The sequence below is a fragment of the Glycine soja genome, chromosome 15, assembly GCF_004193775.1.
Source record: "Glycine soja cultivar W05 chromosome 15, ASM419377v2, whole genome shotgun sequence".
Classification (NCBI taxonomy): domain Eukaryota; kingdom Viridiplantae; phylum Streptophyta; class Magnoliopsida; order Fabales; family Fabaceae; genus Glycine; species Glycine soja.
In genome coordinates, this window is record NC_041016.1 from 49,395,290 (window position 1) to 49,413,321 (window position 18,032).

At 31.8% G+C, this 18,032-nt stretch overlaps 1 protein-coding gene across 1 annotated transcript; it reads left to right on the forward strand.

The window, feature by feature from the left end:
• Positions 1 to 10,265: 10,265 nt before the first annotated feature.
• LOC114387138 (release factor glutamine methyltransferase-like) lies at positions 10,266 to 14,681 on the forward strand. The gene is made up of 3 exons (XM_028347270.1): positions 10,266 to 11,253; positions 12,130 to 12,375; positions 14,401 to 14,681. Exons 1-3 carry the CDS (start codon positions 10,537 to 10,539, stop codon positions 14,530 to 14,532), a joined length of 1,095 nt encoding a protein of 364 aa, XP_028203071.1. The 5' UTR covers positions 10,266 to 10,536; the 3' UTR covers positions 14,533 to 14,681.
• The last annotated feature ends 3,351 nt before the right edge of the window (positions 14,682 to 18,032 follow it).

Here is an 18,032-nt window from a genome sequence, read left to right on the forward strand (position 1 = left end):
AAGATTTACCCGTGCATGGATCCTCATATTCATAGGAGGTGTTCTATTTGTTGATAAAAGCAACAGTAAAATTTCCCTAAGGTACCTTCAATTTTTACGGGACTTTGAACAGTGCCGCACGTATGCATGGGGACCTGCCGTGCTTGCTTATTTATATAGAGAGATGTGCAGCGCCACCGATTACAAAATTAAATCAATCGGAGGTATGTGCATCTTAATCCAAATGTGGGCATGGGAACGCTGCACGACTTTGGCCCCAAAGAGAACTCCTCCTGTACTAGAAAATAAACCACTAGGGCACAGGTTAGTTGTTTTTTTTAAAAAATCATTTAAAAATAATGAATAATGTACGGCGTTGCCACTAATTATTTCATATTTTTTTTGTAAGTGGCTGCGACGTGGAAACCAACATATTGGCAATGATGATCTAATAGTTTTCCGTCGCAAATTGGATATCATGAAACGACATGAGGTAAGAAGATCATTATGTATTCGTTAAATAATAAATAAAATGTCATGTTTAAGTCAAAATTAACAATTGTCTTATTGTATGCAGTTTTTGTGGGAGCCTTACACAACAACTGTTTTGTCGATGTTGCCTCCCATTTGTTTGGTTGGTAGTATGGCGTGGTGCGCAGTGGTGCCACTCATTTGTTTCCATGTTGTAGAGTGGCACCAACCCGATAGAGTGTTGCGACAATTTGGAATGCAACAACCTATTTCGGGGCCTCCTTCGCAACCACAGAATATCCATGGGCTAACGCTGAAAGGCAAAATGGATGAAAATTGGTTCCAACTGTTGGCCCCATTTATCAGTCAGTGGAATAATTGAGCTGAGTTTAGGGTCGACATTTATCCTCGACAGGAGGGCCTATTGAGTTTTAACTCGAATTACATGGTCTGGTATAGGCAAAAAACAAAGATGTTTGTCGACCAAAACAATGCAAAGACAGCTACATTGGTATTTATTTCTTTTTAAATATTTAACTTCAATTTTTTTAAAAGCATCGACATTAATTTGCTGACCCTAATAATTGCAGGGTGAAGTTGCGGAGACATTGCAGTATATGGTGTCACCACAAGGGCGTAACACATGGACAGTGGATGATCTTGTGCCTTATGTGGAGAAGCTGATGATTTTATCCGAAGAGCAAGAGAGGATCACTGAGCCTGTGGCACATGGTCCAGCATCAGAGCTTAGCTTTCCGCCACAACAGTTTCACATGCTTCCGTCCAGTGTGGAAACTCGAGGTTTTGACAGACGAAGGGAGATTGTTCAAGCAGAAGATTTTTCCCAACAAATGGACCAGCGTGGCCATGGAATGTACTACACGCCACCAACATTTTCTCAGTATCCTTCGCAGATGTATCAGTATCCTTTCGAAGGTCATGATACTGATATGTCTGCAAGCGAGCATTCGTATGGTGGTGTTGCGAAAACACATCCTCATTTTTCATGGCCTACCATGACCCCTTCGCAGCAACATGATGCCCTAATGGCAACACCTAATGCCCCATTAGCTCCGCAACGGAATGTACCCGGAGCAATACCTGATATGGGTGATTTATTAGGTGTTGATTTGCGTCACGAGTTTTCTGCTGAGGCTGAGCAACAAGGGCGGCGACAGCGCACAAGAAGAAATCCTAATCGTGAAGCCCGAAGGTGGGATCGACCATGTGGCACAGGCTCACGCCATCACGAACACCATAATGAATGATTTTTATGTCTCTATTTAAAATTTGTGTTGTATCTTTGTAATTTGAATTTCAGACTTAATTTATGGTATCTCATACTACTTCTTATGGAATGTGTTATGGAATTTCGTTTTGAATGACTATTTGTTATGGAATCACCATCGCGGACACCATAATGACTATTTTTATGTTGCGCATCAAACTACAATAATAAATAAAGTCGTAAAGAAAAATTAAAGTAGACAAATGAAAATAAGTAATGGTACTGACTAACGACAAACACCATTTTCAAGGTTTATGACTTAGGTTATGGCTTAGGGTTATGGGTAGGGTTTATGAGTTAGGGTTAAGGATTATGAGTTAGGGTTGGGGTTATGAGTTAGGGTTAGGGTTTATTAGTCAATGTTTATGACTTAGGTTATGGGTTAGGGTTATGGGTAGGGTTTATGAGTTAGGGTTAGAACTTAGGGTTTAAGAGTTAGGTTAGGGGTTATGGGTTAGTGTTATGAGTTAGGGTTAGGGTTATGTGACATGTTTAGGGTTTATGAGTTAGGGTTAGAACTTAGGGTTTAAGAGTTAGGTTAGGGGTTATGGGTTAGTGTTATGAGTTAGGGTTAGGGTTATGTGACATGTTTAGGGTTTATGAGTTAGGGTTAGAACTTAGGGTTTAAGAGTTAGGTTAGGGGTTATGGGTTAGTGTTATGAGTTAGGGTTAGGGTTATGTGACATGTTTAGGGTTTATGAGTTAGGGTTAGAACTTAGGGTTTAAGAGTTAGGTCAGGGGTTATGGGTTAGTGTTATGAGTTAGGGTTAGGGTTATGTGACATGTTTAGGGTTTATGAGTTAGTGTTAGTACTTAGGGTTTATGAGTTAGGTTTAGGGGTTATGGGTTAGTTTTAGGACTTAGGGTTTATGAGTGGGGTTTAGGGGTTATGGTTTAGTTTTATGAGTTAGGGTTAGGGGTTTATTAGTCAAGGTTTATGACTTAGGTTATGGCTTAGGGTTAGGGTTATGAGTAGGGTTTATGAGTTAGGGTTAAGGTTATGAGTTAGGGTTAGGGTTATGAGTTAGGGTTAGGGTTATGGTTAAGTAATCATAATGACTATTTTTATGTCGCGCATCAAACTAGAATAATAAATAAAATCATAAAGAAAAGTTAAAGTAGATAAATCAAAATAAGTAATTTTAGCTACTAATTTTAGCTTTCTCATCTTTTATTGATTTGAAGCTACTAATTTTAGGTTTAGGGGTTAGAGGTTAGGGTTTATGGGTAGGGGTTTGGGTTTAGGGTCAGAGATTAGGTTTTAGGGGGATGGGTTAGGGTTTATGTGTAGTGGTTGAGGTTAAGTGTTAGTGGTTACGATTTAGGGGGAGGGGTTAGGGTTTAGGGGTAGTGGTTGAGGTTAAGGGTTAGGGGTTAGGGTTTATGGTTAGTGGTTAGGGTTTACGTTTAGGGGTTGAGGGTCAAAATTAGTGGTTTAGGTTTAGGGTTTATGTTTATGGTTTTAACTAACGAATTCATTGAACCCCACAAATAAGTTATGTACAAAAGGCAAAATGTTTTTGACTACTGAATTCATTGAACCCCAGAAATTCAATACATTGAACAGAACGAAAACAAATACAAGTCACTCAACTAACATACATAAATCAAGGATTTGAACAACTCCCACGCTCAGATTGCATTGGACAACGACGCCTGTTATGCCCTTCGGCTCCACATCTACTGCATTTTGTTCGGTGCTCAGATGGTTCGACCCAATCCATCTCATTTCTTATCCTTGTTGATTTTGGCCGACCTTTCGCACGAATTGTAGTTGGGTCAGGGATAAGTGTCCATGCCTCATCAGAAGGAGGAATAGCCGCTTCATTCCCAAGAGGCCACCATTGTGCGGAGTAAGCTTTTAAGATGTGTTCGTTTGTATAAACCACATCTATATATTGGTAGTAGTTCATGCTCACATAACCACAAGCTGCAATAATGTGTGAACATGGATAGTGAAGCGCAGAATACCTTCTGCATTGACAATGACGACCATTCAAGTTTACTGCCCACTTTTGTCCGCCACGTTGCGTTATAGGGTTGAAGCTCTCCTCTACTTCAAACCTTGTGGAGTGGATATCATACACGCGAACGATGTGCGTACAAGCTTGTTCTTGATTTTTCCTCAGTTCTTTAACAAGCTTTGAACAATATACTTGGCCTTCATTTAACTGTCTTTGGGCTTGGCAGCCATACTCAACAAAGTACTTTCGACACCTATTGTACGTTGATTTCACCAATGCTGTTATGGGAATGTTGCGACAATCCTTTAAAACCTTATTGATACATTCTGAGAGGTTCGTTGTCATGTGGCCATATCGACGTCCTTCTCTATCGTAAGCCATCATCCATTTTTCTTTTGAGATGCGATCAATCCATGTTGCTATGGCTGGACTCAGTTCACAAAATTTTTCTAAATTTTGATAAAAAAAATGTGCTTGCAAGGAGTGTAGGCTGCATAAAATTAGTTATGAATAACAATTTAAAGTATAAATGAAAGTAAAATAAACGTGGCCATCAAATATGAAATTTTACCCAATTTCTTCAACATTTCTTTTTGTTTGGCATTATTGAATTTTCGATTGAAGTTGCTTGCTATGTGTCGCACGCAGTAGACATGATAACCGTGGGGAGGTTGCCAGCCAAGTGCTTCGTTAGCGACAACGGACTTTATACTCGCGTGTCGATCAGATATCAGACAAATACCATTTTTATCTGTGACATGTTCACGCAAGTGTGCCAAAAACCATGACCACGCTGTCAACGTCTCACCTTCCACCACCGCGAATGCTAGAGGAAGGACACCACCATTTCCATCTTGGGATGTGGCCATTAAGAGGGTCCCACGGTATTTGCCGTACAAATGTGTGCCGTCAACTTGTATGATTGACTTACAGTACTTGAAAGCCTCTTTACATTGGCCAAATGTCCAAAAAACTCTATGAAATTGGCGGTGTTCGCGACTAACCGTATTTCCAACGATAAAATCGTCATGTAGTATTTGAAAATATGATCCAGGAGAATGATTTTGCATGTGTGTTAGCCACGACGAAAGTTTCGCATATGACTCATCCCAATCGCCATATTCAATAGCAATGGCTTTCTGTTTCGCCAACCAAGCTTTTTTGTACGACACCTTGTACGCAAATTGACTGTTAATCCTCTCTTGAATCAATGAAATTTTTATCGATGGATCTTCTCTAATCATGCCTGTCAATAGAATAACAAAATTTAAATGACAATTAAGGCTAAACAATAACATAATATGAACATAAAATACGTACCTACTACACAAGTCACAATTAAATCTGAATCAAGTTTCTCGTGATCTTGGGTCATGGTCATATTGAGACATGTGTGTGGTCCACCCCATTGAGTGACTTTCCATGAATCAGTCTTTTTAGATAGAATTGCCCTCATGTAGAAAAGGCAAGGACAATCTGCATTTCTATTCAAGCAACAAACCACATACTTGTCCCATTTGCTTTCAACCACTTTGAAACTTTGATGCACCCTCATAACATATTGTTTGACCGCATTCTTGACCGCATCTTTACTATCAAATTCCATGCCAACATATAATTCTTGACCAACATTAAAAGTGGATGGCATCTCCAAACCACAAATGTCCTCCTCATCAGGATGACTCCAGTTGATATTATTATAATGCAAAGCATCATTCCAAAATGGATTCTGAATTCCTTGTACACCTTATAGTCCAAAAAAAATTCAAATCATACTTATTTGGCATTAAATACAATTGTCGTGAAATAATAAATGTATTGAGTGAAGTATTTTTTAAGAGGAAATCATACCTTCTGCTGGGTGAACAATTCTTACTGGTGGAATCATCTCGGGGACTTCATTGTCTGTATCTGATATACCGTCAACACTGTCATCTTCGTCTAACGACTCTTCAACATATGAGTTAGACACAAGATAATCATCATCATCATGATCATCATCTTCGTCAAGATTTAAATTGCTCATATTTGTTGGCGGTTGTGTGTAATCATTAGATACATAATTTCCACATGATGTAAGGGAATTTGCAGAATGAAACATTGAACCACCAGCCACATCCTTTTCTATGTACAATTCTAGAACTGATATTTCTTGTTGTTGTTTAAAACTTTCCAGCATCGTTTCAACGTCTTCGTCATCGCAAATTTGCAAGGCAATATATTTTCCTGATACTAAAAATCTACAACTGATAGCAGAAATAATTTCATTATTTTGTAACTTTATCTTGTCTCCAATTTTTTTCTTCAAAGCATTGAAACTAATTCCACGTTTAATCTGAATCGCTTTTTTACTGCCTTCAAATATTACACCATTATTATCTTCATATACCCTTCCATTGAAATACAACACTCTTATAACCGAATTCATCGTGTACCTACAAAAACAATATTTTAATTAATTATTCATAAAAAATTCAAAATAGTAAAATGTAGCAAATAAAAAAAAATTATAATACAAATTATTTTAGTGCAAACTAAGAAATAAAAAAAATTACTTAAAAAAATTACTTGAAAGCTGAAAGCTAGTTTAAATTAAAAATTACTTTAAAAAAATTATAATACAAATTATTTTAGTGCAAACTAAGAAATAAAAAAAATTACTTAAAAAAAATTACTTCAAAGCTGAAATCTACTTTTAATTATAAATTACTTAAAAAAATTATAATACAAATTAGTTTACTGGAAACTAAGAAATAAAAATAATTACTTAAAAAAATTATTTGAAAGCTGAAATCTAGTTTTAATTAAAAATTACTTAGAAAAATTATCATACAAATTATTTTACTACAAACTAAGAACTAAAAAAAATTACTTGAAAGCGGAAATCTACTTTTAATTAAAAATTACTTAAAAAAATTATCATACAAATTATTTTACTGGAAACTAAAAAATAAAAAAAATTACTTGAAAGCTGAAATTTACTTTTAATAAAAAAATTACTTAAAAAAATTAGCATACAAATTATTTTACTGGAAACTAAGAAATAAAAAAATTATAGCCTCATTCAAATATTTAAAACTAAACAAGCAAATACAAAACTTTAGTTTGTACCGAGATTACTTTAAAAAAATTACTTTAAAAAATTACTTATATTTGCTTGTCCCAGTACCTTTATTTTTACCCCAATTGATATCATTTTGCGAAAGTTTTGTTCGTCCATGGAGGCATCCATCATTTTCTAAAACTTTCATACTTATTACACTCCTATCAAATGCTTCACCTTACCACTTTCATCTCATTTCAGCTGAAATCAATTTCAAGTTTAATTCATCGCCTTAAATCAAGCACACACTAAAAGGTTCTCTTACAATCATCTATAATTAGAGTGTTAAGGAGCTTCTTTATGACATGATCAATAGACAAAAATATAATGGATAAAAAATGAAAGATAATCCTCTTAGAAAAGAACATTTTTCAATAACAATAAGACATATTTATAGGAATGCATTCTGTTAAAATATAACCTAGTTTTCTATGTATAATATAATTAATTATTCATAATAAAAAAAATTACTTTCACAAAATTATAACACAAATTATAGCCTCATTCAAATATTTAAAACTGAACAAGCAAATACAAAATTTTATGCGGAATTTCTAGACACTCACAATTTTAAAAACTAAAATCTCAGTACACAACAACGTTAAGATGAATTTCACGTATATAAAGCCCTTAAATCTGAGTACAGCAATGTTGAAGAAGCAAATAAGCGGAATTCCTAAACAATCACAAATTTAAAAACTGAAATTTGAGCACGCAGCAACGTTGAGATAAAAACTGAGAGTTTATATAGCCCTTAAATCGCCACCAGTACTGGCTAATTCTTCTTCCCTAACTCGTTGGTGGGAGTTGCAACTTGCCCTCAAGTTGCCAATGGCAGTTGCAACTCCCCTACCTGAAAAAACGTACCTGCCTTTTATTTTCATCTGAAAAAGCTGGAACCTCCCTCTGAAAAAGCAAGCTAATCCTGCAAAAGCAAAACCGCCAGTCAGACTGGCGGTTTGCTTACCTGTGCTCAGACTTGCCAGAAGGGGTGGCAATTTGCAGGTGGTATGAACTCGCCATCACCACTGGCGTTTTCCTTGCCACGTGGGAGATGGTCAGCAAACTCGCCATTGGCAATGACGGTTTGCTATGTTTCCCATGCAGTTTACGTAGAAAACAACCCCATGTAAAATATTTCGAAAGGACCCCATTTAGGGAAATATTTTGTAAAAGTGCCCCATCTGGGGAAATTTGCCGTTGATGGATAACATATTTGGGTGGAAGAAATAATTAACTGTGACAGTGTTGGGTGTTTCAAGGTGGAAGAAATAATTGGAAGCCAGAAAAAAAGCTAAGTAGTTTGCGCAAGCAGCTTACTTTTGACTCAAGTCAAACAACAGTAAAAAAAGATGGTCAGAAGGAATTCACTGCCAGTTGTAGAGGTGAACCAACAAATGGAAGCATTGACGAAGGGGTCAACAAGACCTGTCCACATTGTTGACATATTCCTCAGGTATTTTTATATCTCAATGAGTTTTATAATTGGAATAATGTAACTGTTGAATGTCAATGCTGCCTTTTTGTTCAGGCTGCAATGTGCACATTCATACCCACACCGGATATGCACGCGACCAAGTCCGTGTGTGTGCATATGTTTTCAGCTTTGTGAAGAGTCCTGCGTGAGTGTACACATGCAACAAACCCTAATTTTTATGAACACACCATATTGTTTATGGTCATTTAACATTGACTAAAACGCTTTAAATTTTCCTGCAGTGAGATTGTATATGTAGCTGGCAATCATATGACAACTAGGAAAGATTTTAAAAGTTTAAGTGGTATGAGGATTGTGTCTAAAGAGGTTTGTTAAGTAAATTTATTATATTGTTGCTGAAACGTTTTTGCTATACTAAAACATAAAACATAAGTAATCAAAAGTGATATTTAGGGTTGATTATTCAACCTACCTTTCTTCCTCATTAAAGAATTAAAATTCAATTAAATCTTAATAAAACACTTATGTATCTGTTTTCTGGGTCGAAATTTTGAGATATTATATATTTTACACATTTCTTTTATAATTTAAAATATTTTTTAAAATTACATTTTAGATTTTATTTAAATTAAAAGATATATATGAAATGTACTAGAAAAAAATGTAAATAATTATATTATGGTTTAATTGTATTATATACTTATTCTTTTTTTTAATATCTAAAAAATAAGGATAAATAATTATTTTCGTCTAAAAAGTGTGTGACATTGACAAATTCATTCCTGAAAGATTAAAATATAAAATTAGTGTGTAAAAAGTGAGACAAAATTTATCCCACCATTAACTTTCTTCCATTAACATAACAGAATTTGCCTACGTGATACGGAAGGACGAAAATGATAATTGCTCACTTGAACATATAGGGACTAATTTATTAGTAATTTTTTTTCCATGGCTTCTCTTGTTGACTGTTAGACCTGTAACAACTACTTCTTCTTTTCCTCCATTTTATATATTGTTCTCCATGAATGAAGGACTAGGCTTTTTATTTTTCTTTCGTAGATTTTTCTTGTTTTTTTATCTCACCTCCGTTCATTTAAGTTGTCTCTAATTAAACAACTTATTAATATTTGTTTCTTTCAAAGACAAAACTTACTGATAAATATATCTACAATTGTAACTACTATGATTAATTAAACTCTCAATTGCATTGTAGAAATTAACTTTGAATATGACACTAACATTGAAAGGCAAAAGTCATGACTAAGGAAGTATAATAAGCATAATAATTGATACAAAGTTTTAAAATTTATACTGTGACAACATTATGGGTGTGATAGTATGATTGCCATTTGATGTTCAAGTTATTTTTGTAAGAGTTTGTAGCAATTATTATGTTTATTATACTTCCTTAATCATGACTTTTGCCTTTTAATGTTATTGCCAAATTCAAAGTTAATTTTTATAATACAATTGAGAGTTTAATTAATCATAATGATTATAATCGTGGATATATTTGTGGTTGTGTCTTTAAAGAATGAAAATATTAATAAATTCTTTAATCCAAGAATGTCTTTGTGAGTAAATTAAATGAATAAAGGTGAGAAAATAAAACAAGAAACACCCAAGGAAGAAGAAGAGAAAAAAAGAATAAAAGTTCAATTTTTAATCTGTGGATAACTATATATATAAGATTGAGGAAGAAGAAGTAATTATTGTAGGTCTAATGATCAAAATGAGAAGAGATAAAAAAAAAATTCTGAGAAATAAGTTTTTATATGCATGTGAGTAATTATTTCGTGATATTTTTATTCCTATATGTTATGTAGGTGAATTTCATAATGTTAACAGATGAAAGATTAAATATATTTATCTCACTTTTTATATTTTTGAGAACTAATTTTTATATTTTTATTTTTTATGAACAAATTTGTCGATAGCACATATTTTGAAGGATGAAAATAATATTTCTATATATAAAAAAATTATACTAAGATCATCCCATTTGTCACCACATTTCCCGAGTTACTATTGCCTTCCTCGTTTCGGAGTATATTTTCTTCGTCATTCAATAAACGGAAAATCAATATCAAAATCGGTTCTTTGCAAGCAAATTGAACTGGTTGGGGCTTTAATTTCAAGTGAAAAAACATATGGGGGTAACTCTAAAGTTGAATTTTTCATTAACCCTTACTCTGTTTTTTTTCTTTGTTGGATTATGCAAAGTGTTTAAGTTGATAACTGATTATGCATTATAGAAACACAAAAGTTCCTTCCTTATCATTCTCTTGAAATGAGGCTAACCTTAAGCAGTGTATACCGTCCCTATAGCTTCCCCACACTCCTCAAATCCTCTTCTTTCAGCACTCTGTGTAGACCCTTTTGTTCTTCAGCACTATCATCTTCCCCCACTTGTGTGAAGCCCCAAGTTCCCCTCTTTCTGAGGCAACCCATTTACTCCACCAAGTTGTGTGAGCTCAAAAAATGGCATGATTGGGCTAAAGGTGTTGCCTTTTCAATTGGGTCAACTTTTGTGGACTCAGATAATGGGCCAGACTCAAGTCTACTGTGCAGGGAGCTCAAGTGGCTCATGGAGGATGCTGTTGAAGACCACTCAATGATTGTGAAGGATGATGATAGTGATGAGAGGGTGAAAATGAGGGTTGGAATAGAGGAGCTTTACTGTTTGTGGAAGCAAAGGGTCCAAGAGAGGAGACCCTTTCAGTATGTGGTTGGGTGTGAGCATTGGAGGGACTTGGTGTTGAGTGTCCAGGAAGGGGTCTTGATTCCAAGGCCTGAGACTGAACTTCTTGTTGATTTTGTGGATGATGTGGTGTCAGAGAATGAGGATTTGAAAAGGGGTGTTTGGGCTGATTTGGGGACTGGAAGTGGTGCTCTTGCTATTGGTATTGGTGGGGTTTTGGGGAGTGAAGGGAGGGTTATTGCCACAGATTTAAGCCCTGTGGCTGTTGCTGTTGCAGCTTACAATGTGCAGAGGTATTGCTTCCAGGTTAGAGATTTTTCTTCAAGTTCTTTTTCAATCTCCATGTTGTCAAGTCAATTCCTTTTTGCTTGCTCTTTTCCCCGCCATGGATTTCACTGCCTCCACTGCCGTATGACTTCTTTTTGCCAATATGTTTTTGTTGGTTTTTTTATAGGCTTAAATATGTTTTCAATTTCTAATAAATATCTAATAATTTTTTTTCGTTGAGTTCCTAATAAAATAACACTTTTGTTTTTTATCCTTCATATTTTGTTTTAATCCCCAATAAATTAACGAACTTTGTGTTTACGCTTCAATAAATTAGCAAATTTTGTTTTAATTGTGACTAATAACAAATGCAAAAAAATTTATTAGGGAGCAAACATAGAATTAGTTAAGTTGAGGAACTAAAAATAAGTATCAAGGATAAAAAAAAAATTGTTTTATTAAGAACTCAAAGCAAAACAAAAATTTATTAGGGAACAAACACAAAAATTAGATATGTATTAGGGATCAAATTCATAGTTAAACCTTTTTACATTCCTTTCATTCATTGTATCTTGCATGATGCTGTGTGTGTTTGAAGTAGAAATTAAAGCAAGACTGAAGAAAGTATGTTTTAGGCTATTTAGTAGCTCCGAACATCCGTTCAAGTCAATGAGACTACACCTATAGATTGGGGAAAACGTGCATCAAAATGTTGTGGACTGCAACACTAACACAAACTTGTTATAGAGAAGTATATCAACATAACAAACTGAAAAACAAAATTAAAATTGTTGATTTTCATGTATTTTCCTTTTGTTGTTTATCTACTTCACCTGTGCCCCTTAAAATATATCTTACTGGTTCCACTTTTGGTTTTTGTGTCCCTCATTTGAACCACCTTGTTGTTCTTTACAGGACAAAATTGAATTAAGGGAAGGATCTTGGTTTGAACCATTGAAAGATATGGAAGGAAAGCTAGCGGGTCTTGTAAGTAACCCACCTTACATACCAAGTAAAGACATCTCTGGTCTACAAGCTGAAGTTGGTAGGCATGAACCTAGAGTTGCATTAGATGGAGGTACTGATGGCATGGATGCTCTTCTCCATCTTTGTGATGGGGCTGCTTTAATGTTGAAACCTGCTGGATTTTTTGCTTTTGAGGTATGGATCTTCTGCTTTCTACAAATTTGTACCTAATTTCATTTATGTTTCTTATTATGCTTGTGCTTAGTGCCTACTTAGTTACTCATAAAATTTTATCAAAATGGTACCACCTAGCTTAATTTGATGACAATTTCGTGACCAGTAACCCTCAATAAGTTGTCAGTTTTGCACATCTGATCAAAGTTGGAAAAATTGGGAATGATTTTTATGAGCAGTCCCTTTTGTTGAAAGGTCATAAATGTAATTCTTGAAAATAAAAAATGTTTTTTTTGCTAAACTACTTTTTTCCAGACTAGTATCTCCGTACTAGAAATCAAGTACATAAATTGGGTCACAGGGCGTTCCTTTCTGTTGTTATTTTTTATTAAATTATTATTGTGTGTATTCTTTTTCAATTTTAATTTATAGTTTGGCTATTACTCAGTGTGTGTGTGTTGGCTTAAATCTGATGCAGATCTTTCAAAATTTTGAGATTCCCTTTGACAATTTAGGCAATATAATTAGAAATTTTTCTGTGGTGTCCAAGGTTTAGCATTAATGTATGCTATCATGGGACACACAACATGTAATGTCATTGTTTAATGGATTTGAAGTTAAATAGCTATGTTAGTGATTCCATGTTTCTTTATGTCATCTTAAGGCAACATGTTATTCGTGAACAAAGCTGATATCTATGATGATAAAAAGAAATTTAGTTTTGTAATATGACAAAATTTAGATCAAGTCTCTTATATCCTTGCCATCAAATCCTCAAATCAAACAAACAATGACACGTGGATGTTTTCTCCAACATTAAATAGCCTCTGCTAAGAATATGATGTGAAAAATTTTAAAAAATTATCTGCATGTCATTTTTTAATTTAAGAACTTAATGGCAAGAACATAAGGAAATTGGTCTAAGCTTTGTCCTTTGCAATACTGTGTTTTATCCTCAATTTATAATTGCTGATTTTAAATCATGGCTGTGGTTACTATAAGATAACGAGAATTGCAGCTACTGTGATGCTGGTCACAGTCAATATGGCCTTGATACTTATTAAATTTTGTCACTGTGAAACTTTTTTATTTCAAATAAAGGCCACAATATTGCGGTCATTTGCAGCCGTTAGGGTTGCTTTAAGGATTCTACATTTTTCCCCCAGTAAATGCAAATCAAGTATGGAGTTAGATTTACAGGCTTACATTGATTGATCTTTCCCATCAATTTTATTTATTTATATGTGAAGTTTTCCCTGAGTTTTTTTGATAAGTTGGTCTGCAAGATGAAATTTAAAATGTTAGACTTTTGCCAAATAAATATTTATAGTATGGAATAGAATTGTATTTATTATTTTAGCAATAGACCAATGTTTATGAAGCTGACATGATATATAAGACAGTGGAAGTTTAATGGGTCAGAATCTAGGGTAGAAACTGGTGGACTGAATAATTGATGATAAGGAAGAACTGAAGGCAACAGCACGTAGTTTTATGGTTAGGTTGATGACTGTGTATGTGCTGTTGACTGAACAATACCTGTGGGATCAGTGTTTTAGTTTGTTAGGCTTTAGGCAAATTGAGGAATAATCAACTAGTGGAGATGAAGTATAGCAACTAGCAAGTGAAATGAGTAGAAGATAGGGAAACATAGGTTTGTCTCTTCAAGCATCACACAAGAGAGACATGCAGCCATGATATATTAATATGATCCCATATTAAAAAGGAAAGCACATTACAAATATTAATATGATCCCATATTAAAAAGGAAAGCACATTACAAATCGTTTAAAACGTTCTTCTGATAGTCTGATACTTATACTCTTTAACAATTAGTAATAGAATCCTAATCCAGGCTGATAAAAAAAAATAGAATCCTAATCCAAAGAAGAATGATATTCTGTGCTACTAAACACAAGAATATTTCATGGGACAGGTAGCCCGGAAAGTGGAAAATATTTTATTCTTCAGCTTGAACATTTTTTAAGCTATCACATTCATTTTATGTTTGCTTCTGATTGTTCCTTTCCTAACTTTTCTTAATAGACAAATGGAGAGCAGCAGTGCAGGGCTCTTGTTGATTACATGGAAAATTATAGAAATGGAAGCTTCTGCAATTTAGAAATACGTTCTGATTTTGCTGGTATTCAAAGATTTGTAATTGGTTTCCATCAATAAGCAATTTGAGTTACAGATACAAGTTTATTTTATTTATTCTTTTGGGTGAATAATTCTCCCATTGTTCTACTTGAAATTGGAGCAGAGACCCAGCAAAATGCATTAAAAGGTAACAACGGTCAATTGATTCATTTGCTTTGTCAGTGTAAGAATTTTTGCCCTACCAACCAAATTATATTGATTTGTTTAGACTATTTTTCAAATAAAAGATTCTCTTAAATTATTTCAATGAAAAAAATTTCAATATTTTTTGAGTCATCATGAAATTGTTCCGAAGTATTCACTGTTTTGTCAATGACTCATCTTTAACTGCAAACCTAGTTGATCACCTTTAGCATGTTTTCTTTCCTAATCACCTTTTGCATGTTTCCTTTCCTAATTAAGTTTTTTTTTTCAACAAAGTTTGAATTTGAGATTTTATTTAAGAGATTTGAGCTCAGTATTAATTGGATCAATTACATGTCGGATAAGTTACTAATTTTAGTATGGAGAATGTTAACCAGAATTTTAAAGATGTTAGTTAAAAAATTAAAATAAAAAGTTTATATTAGAAACTAGTATTTAAGGTATACAATTTACTTTCACCATTTTTTACGATTAGACATTTTTATTATGATTTCTCTTCATTTTTTTTGGATATGTATTTATACACTATTCTATAAATAAGTAAAAAAAATTCCTTGCTCAACCATATCAAACTATTCTTCTTTTATCTTTATCGCTACAGTTCATCTTCATAGCTGCCTATTCTTTAATCTCAATGTTTAATGTGAATTTCAATGTTTTTTTAAACAATTTGTCAATAACTAAAAAAAACCTTATTTAAAAATATAATTTGCAAAAAAGAAATTGTATAGGACTATTTTATGAGATTTATATTGATGATGCATTAAGTCAATGGATTATCAATATTATTGTTAAAGGATTAAAATTAAAATCTCATATTTTATAAGAACCAAAGATTATTAAAGTCTAATTTAAATTATTCATTATATTTCTAAAATATACTTTATATATTCACCAAAATATTTATTTATTATGAAATTTTAAATTATAATGCACAGTTTGAAAAATGAGACTCTTACTCTCTCAATTAGACTCTCACACCATTATCTTTATTCTCTTCTTTTAAGGTGCCTTTCATACACCACTCCCACAAACTAACAAAAAGTTGTTTCTCAATCCTCTCAAACTATTTCCCTTTTATCTCTAAATTTTCTTAATCACTTATATTTGTTAATCTTTTTTGTTGGGTCAGTGTGATATTAGACATTGATGTAAAGTATCTATTAAAAAACTTGATTGGTTATCTATATTGGGATCTTCTCTCTTAATCATATTTTTTTTTATCCACAATATTGAATTCAATATTTTGTTTAAGGGGATTGAGATTAATTTTACACGTAGCAAAGGTATATTGGTTTATTTCTTTTAATTTATAATCTTTTACCTAAATTAAATTTTATTTAATTCAAAAAAATTGTCAATAATTAAAAATAACCTTATATCATAATTTTAAATTATTCAATATAAATTTAAAGTATAATTTATATATATATATATATATATATTCAATGATATTTATTTATTATGTTTTTAATTATAATATCATTTATATATTCAAAAAGTAGTTTGTTTAATATTATTTTTAATTATATAAAACGTAAACATTTATCAAGCTAAATGACTAGTTATATTTTAGATTGAAAGTAAATAATTTAAATTAGTTGTAAAAATAAAAATAAATTTATAAAAATGAATAAAATAAAATTATTTTTAACTATGGATAATTTTAACAACTATTGAGACATAGAAAGATATTAAGTATATAAATACTTAAATAGAGATAAGAAAGGTACTTTAATATGATTGTAAGATGTTTTTATTAGTTGTGGTGCTAGCACGTCAAATGCACATCAAAATGAGAAACAAAAGAGATTTTTGAAATGTCTAATAAGAGTTGTGTATTACTAATCATCTATCATCATATTATTATATCTATGTATATAAATTTAAAAATTCAAGGTTAGAATAATACATGGCCGAAATAAGGTAGTTCTCAAGCTTTAGATATGTGTCATCATTTGATTTGATGCTCCACAATAGATTGATTCAGTTACATATTCAAATTAGTACTTAATTGAATCATTAATACAAATGGAATAAATTAATTATATAATTAATTCATAAATAATATAAACTAATTTCAAGAATAAAATATTTATTGGTCGCTAAAAAATATATTTCATTAAACCGTGTTTAAAAATATGTTTATCAATTAATTTTGGTTTTTTATAAAACATTTATTGGTCATTAAAAATATGTTTTAAAATAAACAAAAACAATTCTTAGTATATTTTTAGAGATTAATTTTGTTATAATTAAATTTACAAAAATAAAAATTTTAATATATTTTTATGCATAAATTAAAAATAATTATCTTTTAATAAAAGTGTTTGCTTTATTTTAATATGAAAATTAATGTTGAATTTTCACCAACGATCAATTATGTGTTACATGATTCATAATTAAGTCAAGAAAAAAAGTATTAAATTTCAATATTTGACCCTAAACAAAGAATATATACAATAACAAAAAAAAATTATATCGATAACATAACTTTTTTTCCAACTTATCTTATTTCATGGAGGACATGGGGGCATTTTTTAGATAAAAAAATTCTTAAAAAGCGCATGCCTATCATGTGACCAAATATACATAAAGATTAAAGAGTTAACATGTTTCAGGAAGGGAGTATCACTCTAACGGGAACAAGAGAATTTAAGGGATTCTTTTTTGGATTGAAAAAAAAAAAAGGAGTGCATGTGTGATTGAAGCAAAACACAGAAAATATCATCGTAATTTTCTCTTCATATTTTTATAAGATATTCATTAAATTGTTCATATATTATTATTTTATTTTTATAAAATTACATTTAAACATGAAAATTTTTATTTGTATAAATAAAAATTATTTTTCTAAATGGCATTGAAATGATAATAAATTGAGATAAAAGAAATTGTTCAAAAAAATTAATAAAATATATCATGCAATTTTTAATTATTATCTTTATGACACTTATAATCAAAAGTTGTTGTTTATTGAAATTAAAAGGAAAAAGTGAAATAGAAATATTTATTATATTAAAAAATAAGTCTATTTTTCAATAATTAAAATTATTTAATATCGTATTAAAAATGTTTATTAATTAATTCAAAGAGTTGTTAGCAATAACTTTCTTTTAAAAAATATTTTTAGATGCTCAGTGTGTCCTTTATATTATTCAATTGAATATTTTTTCTTGGTATCATTATAATATTAACATGATAATTTGTAATTTAATTTTATTTTTATTTTAAAATTTCATTTTAAGAAATATTTACGGATATCGTTCATATACTTAAAAATATTTATAGAATACATACATTCATACTGGTCGAAGAAAATATCGGTGCAAGTATGAGACAGACACATGTGTATTAAATCATATTTGTAAAAA

Coding starts and splice junctions, on each gene's coding strand:
- LOC114387138 (XM_028347270.1), top strand. CDS start 10,537: ATGAGGCTAACCTTAAGCAGTGTATACCGTCCCTATAGCTTCCCCACA. Junction 11,254..12,129: donor TGCAGAGGTATTGCTTCCAG/GTTAGAGATTTT, acceptor TGTTCTTTACAG/GACAAAATTGAATTAAGGGA. Junction 12,376..14,400: donor CTGGATTTTTTGCTTTTGAG/GTATGGATCTTC, acceptor TTTTCTTAATAG/ACAAATGGAGAGCAGCAGTG.